Genomic DNA, 10,385 nt, shown 5'->3' with positions numbered 1-10,385 from the left:
TCCAAATGCTCTATGCCCCTCTCTTAGGAAATTCCGAGGGTCAGAATGATACAGCTGGAGAGGGGAAAGGCCAAAATGCATATGCCGAATGACCCAAATACCTCTAAAACTCGCATCTGCCAAATTCAGGCTTTGCAGCCCCAGTTCCTTCCCAATCCAAATACTGTGCTGTGGAAACGAAAGGATGTAACCTGATGGTTCCCTGACTGAGGCTGCTATTACCTGCAATTCTCCGTCAGATCCAAGCCTCTGTGTGAGACTCTGCCATGCATGTGGCAATAGCAGGGTTGCTGGGTTGGGGTTCAGAGTGGGGGTGCTCTAGCAGTGATCCTTAAGGCAACAGTACTGCTGCAAGGGAGGTAATGGCTGGGAAGAATGGAACCCATGGGCTTCACAGTAATTCCCTGGCTTGTCACTAGAAAGTGACCATTGCAGCCTATGATTGTTCATGTTTCTACTCAATGTTTCCGCAGAGTCAAGCACAGCTGATTAATGGATGGAGCAGCCAACATTGCGATGATCCTGGAAGTCTGGAAACTGGGAAGAGTGAAAACAAAGGCCTATTATCATCAGGCTGGGCAAAGGGAAGATCCTCGGTGTGATAAAGAAGTGCCAGCAGGGCACCCTCCAGATCCTGAAGTTTGAGGCACACATACCCATTCAGTGAAAGTGTTTGGCAAGACCAGGGTGTACCAAAGGCGCTTTACATACCTACGGATGAGCGAGAGATAATGCCGCAAGCACTTTCAATTGTCAAGTGATTTGGTGGCTTACATCTGCCATATTCTTTGGGAAGAACTAACATTGCAGGGACTGGGAGGCAAACCATTGCCAGAGACTCACAAAGTGACGGCCGCTCTGAACGTTTTTGAAAGTGACTCATTCCAGGACTCCACTGAGGACCTATATAGGATTTCTCAAGCAGCCACTCACAGATATATCCAGGAGGTTACCGACGCTTTATTTAGCACGGCGCACAATTCTCCAGTTCTCCCTGGATGAAACCAGCCAGGCTGCCAGAACAGTGGAACTTGCAACAATCTCCGGATTCCCACAGGTGCGGTGCCGGGTTACATAAATTGCACTTGTGGGTTGAAGAGGTCCCTGGCAACATCCACCATAATTTATAAACTGGAAAGGGTTCCACTTTCTTGATGTGCAGCTGGGCTGTAATTGCCAGTGGCAGATTACGCAGGTATGTGCAAGATATTCTGGAAGCTCCCATGACTCCTACATCTTGAGTCATTGGCAGGTGTCACAGTGTTGCAAGGTGACTTATGGAGGACAGTCATCACTCAGTGGTTCTCGCGTTGATATCTGAAGTCTAAGCTGAATCCATGCTGTGGCATTTCTGCACAGGCAATCATTCATGCATGCCATACTGAGTCCAAAATATGAGATCAATCTTCAGGATTCAGTCATCTGTAACTCAGTCATGGATGCGTAACTTAGTCATGGATTCGAGCCTGCATTTCAGCTCACCTTTCAGTGAACTGTGAAAGCTTCAGCAGCATCATAGTCTGATCTCTGTCAAGCACTCACAGCCGTGCTTCCTTTTAGTCTGCCAAGTTCCCATACATCCTAGCTTGACACCTGTGGGCCTGAGCATGCTGACACTCCAGCTAGGCATTGAATACGCTAGTCATTGATAACAAAGAGCACACATCAGATGCATTCAGAATTCATTCTGATCCCATCTAAGGCCTCCGCATTTTCATTCCACCAGTCCGACATATCCACACGGACAGAGGCATACCAATGTCATTGCAATGAGCATGGAGCCATGTCAACTGTCCACCTGGGAGCTGGAACGGAGCGATGCTAGCCAGACCTTTCAGGCCAAATGCAGCATCATTCCATAACAAAATCCGGCATCTGTGGCCTTTACACACATCTCCAATCACGCATAGTTTCAGCCCTCTAGTCGGAGTCCCGAAACTCAATATGTGTCAGCGTGGCCCATAGCTGAACATCACGGAAGTGGAAAAGTGGAGATGTTTAGATGTACATGCAGACATGAAAAAGTGATGCAGGCCACTAGGAGCACATGGAAGCCGTAGATTTTGGTGGATATGCAAACTGCACTCAAGGCTGAGGCCAATGAGAATGCACCAACTGAGAAAGACTACAATGTGTGGCACCATTCAATGCTTTCAGATCCACAATGAGCACTCTTCAGTGCAAACGCATCAGAAGACTAAATCAGCCTGCCGCTTTTAAACTGACGAGCCAGATAACATTATATGATCTACTGAAGCAGGTCTCCGAAATGCCTTGCCCAACCACCAAGTTCTCAGAGCCAGAGATTTCACTCATGTCACTACTGCACAGAGATAGTTCGAGCACTATAATGAGACAGTGTAAGACATAGATCTGAAGTAGTCGATAAGACATTTGTGAGGAGGAGATGAGTGAGAGGAGCATCTATTACATGTGATTGACCACTAAGCATATCATCAAATAGAAGAGGCATACAAGAGATGAGGATTTCTTCTTCTTCTTAGCCTTTTCACTCCTTGACAGAGCATAGGACAAGGACAAAGCTTCTTCACCTTATCCAATCTTGGGCCAAACTCTCCACTTCTTGCTTTGTATCGCCCTTGGCTCTCATCTCCTTTTCTGTATTCCACCTCCATGTGTTTTGTGGTTCACCTTGCTTTCTCTTTCGTTGCAGGTTCCATTGGACAGCTGGCCGTGTAATGTTGTTCCGGGCCTCCTTAAAGGATGACCTATCCAATTCCATTTTCGCCTTTTGATTTGGAGGATCATTGTGATTTTTTTTTCATGAATCCTATCCATGCCTAGAGCGATGGGGCTTTGGTCCTGGCTCTGATCAGATGCAAAGTCCTGAACCAAGGTCTTCATGGTGGTTGCCATTCTACCAATGTTGACCTGAGTACAGTGGCATGTAATGCAACAACATCAGACTGAACACAGATAGACTTCTTTGTTCTAACCTATTGATGGCCTGAAATCCTTGCCTGATGTTCTTGTGTATGTCATTGCAGCTCCAACATGTCTGTGAGAGTCAAATCCAGAGAGTTGGTATCAGATTCTGACTCAACAGGAGCCTGACCACCAGCAGTCGTCATTGTGTGCCGTTGACCTTGGCTGTCTCTCCACCTGCTGCGGACACGAACCTGTGCTGTGCTCACCAGATGGTGACTCTTAACCCTACTTGCGGGTAACACTGGGATGGCTCTACCTCTCGTGGCTCTTGAGGATCCTCATCCAAGCTGCTGTTGGGGTTGGGGCTGATGGGCCGATTGTCAGTGACCCGCTTCCCCTTCCTGTTCCCCTTCCTGAACAGAGAAGAGATAATGAGTCACTGCCTGCATAGTAACCAACATTGCAGAGCACTCACAGATCTCAAGGAGCTGTTAATAGGTCCTAACTGGCTTGGGACCCACCAGTCTCACTGTTGGCACAGGTTGGGCCCCAGACACTGCTGGCCAACTCTGCCAACTGCTCTTCAAATCTAATGCTTGGCCTGAGCTCAGGTATCGCACTTCTGATTTGGGATCTCTCTCTGATGCTGTGGACAATATTCTCCTGCATGAAGATATATGGACAGACTCTGAGCAGGACAGATGCCAAAGTAGATGATGAGCATGATCCCATCTGTGAATGTTGAATGAATCTCTGTAAGGGCTGAGGGTGAAAGATTACAGGATGTGACAAGAGATGAAGATGTTACAGTGTGTGTGAGAGAATCAGCCTTAATGTCCCTTGTGTTGGTAATAATGAGATCTCTGTGGACTGTAACCCTGCAAATGCCTGATGGGCTCGTGGGAGTTGGGAGTGAGGAGATGGTGGTCTTACCCTGGCAGAGCGGATAAGATCATTTACCCTTTTCCTGCACTCGATGGTAGTTCTCTGGGGCACGTTAGCACTGACTGCACGGGTGACCTGCCCCCAAGGGGAAGTTGGTGGATCTCTGGCTCCCACACGGGAAAAATATGTGCCACAGCTCTTCTGCTGCCTGGAAGAGTGCCCCCAGTGCGGAGCTACTAAACCTCGGAGTAGCGTACTTCGCTCTCTTAGGGGCAATTCTACTGTTCGGCATGGCAATCCTGGGCTTTAATGAGTGAATGGATGCATTGGTGCAGTTTAAAAATGGTTCCTGGAACCATGAGCCAATGAGGACTAACAACTCCCACTAGATATGACATGCACCATGTTCAGGCACATTTATGGAGCTTAATCTGATGCGCAACCCTGTTGCCGCCTTTCCTGCCCGCCACCACACCGTCTCCAGAGTGGAAAAACCTGCCCTAAGGCCGGGATTTCCCACTCTCAATTGGGTCAGGAATGTTCAGTGGCAAGATTGAAAATTGAACAAGAAAACCTTTGGTGTGTTTCCCTGTAAAATAAATTCAGGACATGACTGTCCCTTTGTCAATGGTGGGCCCCATTTTCCATCATTGAATATCAGGAACTTTATTTTCATAATTTGTATCATTATTGTGGTCACATGCTGGAATCACTTCCCCATGTCAAATTTAAATCCCACGAAGGCACACCTCTGGCGATCTGAACTTGGAGGGGGACTCTGAGGTGAGTGCACATAACTTAGTGCAGCACTTGTGACCAATGTAAGAAAGTGGATACCCAGATTCAGGGTGCGGTGAGTGGGGGGGGAGTGATGGGTTGTCAGAGACAAGTCTCCACAGGGGCTTCTTTGTGGCTGGCTTGTGTTGCCGGGGCAAAGGCAGCAGAACTGGAGAGAAAGGAACCTCAGGGAAAGGGCAGCAGTGTGGGGGAAGGGGTCCAATTGGACCATGCAATTGCCAACGCATTTCAAGATCGAGCATTCTTCCATAGCTGAGACAGTTCAATATCAGCTCCATTGTCATGCTTGGAGTCTGGCTTCTGAAGCAATTAAACCCATGCAAGAAACACTAATTCTTGAGAGTGCCAATGATTGCTCCTACAATGCTAATGCAGACTTCAAAATCAACCAAGTGTTATGGGGCTACAAGAACCATTGGGTGACTGGGCAAGTTTGAAGATCCTCTTGTGGCAGGTGGGCATGAATGACTCACTGAGGGTGGCGCTCCGAGCACCCAGCATTACAGTTCTTTAGACATTGCACGTTAACCCTCCTGGTCCAGGCAAACCACTCAGCATGGGAGGGCAGGTTAGGCACTTGTACTAAGAGCACAGGATGCAATTGAGTTACTGAAGCTGCCGCCACTCTGTAATGTGTTGTGGGGCGGATGTGGGTGTGGATTTGGTTAGGCATTAATTGAATTGAACACTGGGCATCCATTTGGTGGCCAGGCCTCTCTGGAGTTTCCTATCCCCTGCAGAGTGCTACCTCTGTGCAGGGGCACTCTTTAACTAAGACACCCGGATTACCGAATGCGTGATGTCACAGTGGGAAGTGAGAATCAGTAGCCAGAGTTCCAACTTGAAACCCCTGCCTCTGCATTTGTTAAAGTGCCGCACAATATGGCTGTAAAAGCCACCATTAGCATCAGTGGATCAAATGCCTTTTTACCTGCCCGAAATTGGACTTTGGCAATTTCTGGGATGATTTGTGCGAAGTGTGTAATGTTGTTCACTTTTTTTTTAAAACACTCTTGTTGATAAAAACCCATTAGTTACATTTAAATTCCTGCAACAACTTATTCCCATAAAATGACAAGCATTTATTTTCATAGCCTCACATTACAGACTTTCTAAACACTTAGAACTATTAATCAAACTATGAACTGACCGGTACTGCACTATGATAGGTTGTGAAATCGGCCATGCAGCATAAATCCTGTAATGATAACCCTCAGGCTAATGCCATCAAGCAGAGTGAACTAGAAAGCAGATTTTTTTTAACCTGCACGTTTTTGCATTTAAAGCCCAGAAGATTTAAATTCCTTGACAGCTTGATAATTCCAATTGACTTTCACAGTTCACTAGGCAGCCCCATCTACAGTTCCAATGAATTTATCCACTTTTTATATACATTCATGTGAACATTTAACCATCCAAAAGGGCATTTCATTTTTCCCAAAGGGCATGTGACCTTTCCCAAAGGTGTTCCTGGATCAATCCAAAAGGGTAAACTATCTCTCCAAAGGACTCTGTGAATTTTAAATTCTCTCCTAATAGGTCTAATGTACACAAAACCATCCCCCAGTAAATGGTGGGTGCTGGGTTCAGGGGAGGGACTTCCGGAATCAGGCCTTTGGCACCATTTTGAGTAGGCCGGAGACCCTCGCCTGAGTTTCAAAATATTTAGCTTGTGATTTATTATTGACCTTCATACAAAATAGATTGTAATTCTATCTTAAAATGGTTTCAAAAGTTTCAGCTAGAAGTTCAAGCTATGTTTCATTCATCAAATATTCCAGGATCTGGCTCAATCACTTGTTTGTCCTGGTGCTACACAAAAGAAAACACAGCCTAATAGCATTAAACTTTGCCTTTGAAAAGGAACAAACCTATGGCTTTTCTCTTAATCAGATGTATTCACATTCCCCAGGAATTTGTTTTAAATCAGTTGAATGGATTTTCATTATTACCACTTGGACATTACATGCTGTCTGAACAAAAAACAAAGGGATGATTACATGTCGTAACATAGCACATTCATATTAGAGGAATAAAAGTCCAGTGTGTTGTGTCAGAGACAGGCAATCCTTTGCCTGGATTAGTGTTTCCATGTGATACTTAATAAAATTGGGTGACAAACACAAAAGAGAAATCCCAGTTTCTTCTTGCTTTTTAGATCTCCCTCTTCTGTATTCCATATCAGGGTATGTGTATAAATATTTATTTAAAATGACATACTCTATCACAGGTTTATTCCTGAATCTCCACGCTGGCTACTGATAAAGGGAAAGGTGCAGGAAGCTGAAGCAATACTCCGATACGCTGCAAAGAAAAATGGTGTCACTCCGCCAGCGGTGCTCTTCAATGAACTAGAGGTACTGCCACACATTTGTTTCTTGTGCGATTGCTCAACTCTGCAATACAAGCCTGTTATTTCTAATTATCCTAATGCCTCTTCTACTTTCAAGCTGCTTTGCACCTACAGGGGTCACAGGTTTTGTAGGTTTTTTGTATAATAGCCCAGATAAGTGAGTACTACCTTATCATTTAATTATTAAGGATCTGAAAGCTCAATTCTGTCTTCACTCAAAAGCAAAGTTAGGGCATAGCAGTTAGGATTATAATTTTGGTTGATTTGTTTTGGCTTCCCTGGGTTATTAGGACAACTTTACACCGTCTGTAAAAATGAGAGATCAAATGTTCATTTGGCTCATTACCACAGCATATGAAGAATTGACTCATTGAATCATTTTACAATCTTTTTCTTCTGGGGGCTGATTGTCTTGTTCCAATTGCCATTAATTCAACACAAGCCTGAGGCTGGACGTTTAGTCTTACCTACTCACTGAGTATAATAATTGTGCCAATTGGGTACCTTTTCTTAATTCAGGGATGAGGTCACATTTGCACTCTTCCGTCAGTTCATAAAATGTACATTGTATTGAGAGTGTGCCTAAGAAGAAGAGTGGGGCCAGATCATTTTTTAAATATTCATTCATGAGATGTGGGCATTGCATACTGGGCCAGCATTTACTGCCTATTCCCTAATTGCCCTTGAGGGAGCAGTTAAGAATCAACCACATTGCACACCCTTTCATCCTCGTCGTAACAGTGGTCCATCTGGTTTTATTTTTATTCAACTTTTCAGTGGTGGTTTGATATAACTGAGTGCCATGCCTTTCAGATGGCATTTAAGAGTCAAGAGCATTGCCATAGCCACATGTCAGCCAGACCTCTTAAAGAGGGCACATTTCCTCCACAAAGGATATTACTGAACCAGGTGGCTTTTTACAACAACCCATTATTAATGATTATGTTTTCTGACGCATCTTTGTATCATCAGCGATTTTGGCTACATAACACTCGGTACCTTTATCTAAGTCATTTGTGTAGGTTGTGAATAATTGAGGATCGAGCACCGACGATCATTGTAGTACTAGTTACAGTTTTTCGATCTGAAAATGACCCATTTATTCTGATTCTGTTTTCTGTTAGTTATCCAATCCTCTATCTATTCTGTTAGGTGCGGTTACTGGGTTCCAGGAAGAGGGTCGAGGAATGGGCTTAAGTAGGTTGCTCTTTCCAAGGGCCGGTGCTGACCCAAGGGCTGAATGGCCTCCTTCTGTACTGTAAATTCTATGATCTAGTTAGGAACAAGTAACTTTTTGTTTAAAGTGGACAAAGTTGGAATTCACAGGTCTCACTAAGAAAATAAAGCCACTCGATTCCACAGTTTTAAATAAATAAAATAAAATTTACTGAAGTTAGAAAAGTAAAACAAGTTACAACGTTTATCTTATACCCTGAAATTCAGAATTAACATGAGATAAATATGAATTAACATGAGAATGTGGTCGTACACATGAATCTATACAATAAATAGCAGTTGTGACGAAGACAGTTTCTATGGACTTTTCAGCAACCCACCAAGATGTCAATGCCCACAGTAAGTTGCACAAGCTTGTGGAAACTCCGTCTCCATCCTAAGAAGTTGCAAGTTTCCACTTTCGAGGATGTAACCACTGCATTCCTGCATAAGCACCTCCAACTCAAGACTGTGTCAAGAATGATTCGGTCTCTTAACCTGAGATTGTCTTCCACAGGATTCACAAAGCTGCACTCCAGCATCTAATTAATGGCACCATTTCTATTCTATTTTTAAAAAATACTTTTATTGAAAACTTTTTTACTTAGAACAATATAAGGACCCCAGCGAAGCTGGAAAAGAGGAAGGAACTACAGGCGAGCTTTGACCGACTATCTGTCAGGAAAGCGGTGCGCCGACTGAGACGAGCAAGGGGTGCAGTTTATGAACATGGAGATAAGGGAGGTCAGTTAGCAGTTAGGTATGTTAACAGGTCATCTCTGGAGGGAGGCAGGGGTAAGGAAAATTGTTCAGGTGACGGATAGGGCAGGGAAGTTGATGGTGGCTCCGGATCTGATTAACAAGGTTTTTGAGGAATTTTATGAGAGGTTGTACAGGTCAGAGGCACCTGGGGGAGTCCGTGAGATGCAGGAATTTCTAGATGGGTTGGAGTACCCGAGGTTAGGGAGGGGGACAGGGCTACATTAGAAGGAGCGTTAGTGGAGCCGGAGATAAAGGATGCGATTGGGACGATGCAGTCAGGGAACGTGGCAGGGTCGGATGGGTTTCCAGTGGAATGTTTTTTAAAAATTCAAGGATAAGCTGGCACCCCTGCTGGTGGGGATGTTTGAAGAGGCGATAGGGAAGGGGGTGTTGCCAAAAACTTTGGGGCAGGCATCGATTTCCCTGTTGCTAAAAAAAGATAAGTATCCGACGGAATGTGGGTCGTATAGGCCGATATCACTTCTGAATGTGGACGCAAAAGTATTGCCGACGGTACTGGCGGGTAGGCTGGAGAACTGCCTCTCGAAGGTGATAGGTGAAGATCAGACGGGGTTCGTGGGAGGAAGGCAGCTCTTTTCAAACATTAGAAGGGTATTGAACGTCGTTATGGCACCGGCAGAGGGGAAGGAAACAGAGGTGGTTGTGGCATTGGACGCTGAGAAGGCGTTTGACCGGATAGAATGGGGGTACTTGATGGCAGTTCTGGAGCGGTTTGGGATTGGACCAAGATTTGTGAACTGGGTAAAGCTACTATATAAGGAGCCACGGGCGAGTGACCGCACAAACAACATCAGCTCGAGATACTTTTCTCTCCACTGTGGGACCAGGCAGGGATGTCCTATGTCCCGCCCTGCAGTTTTCACTCATGATTGAGCTGTTGGTCATCGCATTAAGAAGTTTGGGGGTATGGAAAGGAATAGTGTGGGGGGGGGGGGGGGGGGGGGGGGGGGGGGGCGGGGGGGAGAGCATAGGGTGTCCTTATATGCCAATGACTTGCAGCTATATGTGTCGGAGCCGAGTGTGTCAATAGGGGGAATATTGGTGCTACTTCGAGAGTTTGGGTCTTTCTCGGGGTACAAACTAAATCTAGACAAGAGTAAGTATTTTGTGGTGTCTCAGCCGGGGGAGGGGGCAGGGATGGGGGATTGCCATTCCGTTGGGCAGGGACTCACTTTGGGTACCTGGGGTGCAGGGTGCCCGGGAGTAGGTGGGGGGGGCTCCGCAGGTACAACATTTCTAGCTTGGTGGGGAGGGTGAAAGCCGATCTGGCGAGGAGGGATGGTCTCCCTCTGTCACTGGCGAGTTGGGTACAGGCGGTTAAAATGAACGTGTTGACGCGATTTATGTTTATTTTTCAATGCCTGCCGATATTCCTGCCAAAGGCTTTTTTCAGAGAGATTGAAGGAATGATTACTTCGTTCAAATGGGGAGGGAAGGTGGCCAGAGTTAGAAAGGTGCTGCT

General features: G+C 45.6%; 1 protein-coding gene across 3 annotated transcripts in view; it reads left to right on the top strand.

Moving 5' to 3' along the window:
- Positions 1-499: 499 nt before the first annotated feature.
- Positions 500-10,385, top strand: part of LOC119965332 (solute carrier family 22 member 5-like) — a 56,079-nt gene continuing 46,193 nt past the window's right edge. The window contains exons 1-2 of one of the 3 annotated variants that reach the window (XM_038795951.1): positions 500-1,057; positions 6,803-6,929. In XM_038795951.1, the coding sequence (XP_038651879.1) occupies positions 999-1,057; positions 6,803-6,929 (186 nt within the window). In that variant the 5' untranslated portion in view covers positions 500-998. The other 2 variants (XM_038795952.1, XM_038795953.1) reach the window with 2 other exon arrangements.

Source organism: Scyliorhinus canicula, chromosome 4, assembly GCF_902713615.1.
Source record: "Scyliorhinus canicula chromosome 4, sScyCan1.1, whole genome shotgun sequence".
NCBI classification, from domain to species: domain Eukaryota; kingdom Metazoa; phylum Chordata; class Chondrichthyes; order Carcharhiniformes; family Scyliorhinidae; genus Scyliorhinus; species Scyliorhinus canicula.
The sequence above is the reverse complement of the archived record's forward strand: the minus strand, read 5'-3'. Positions and strand labels throughout refer to the sequence as shown.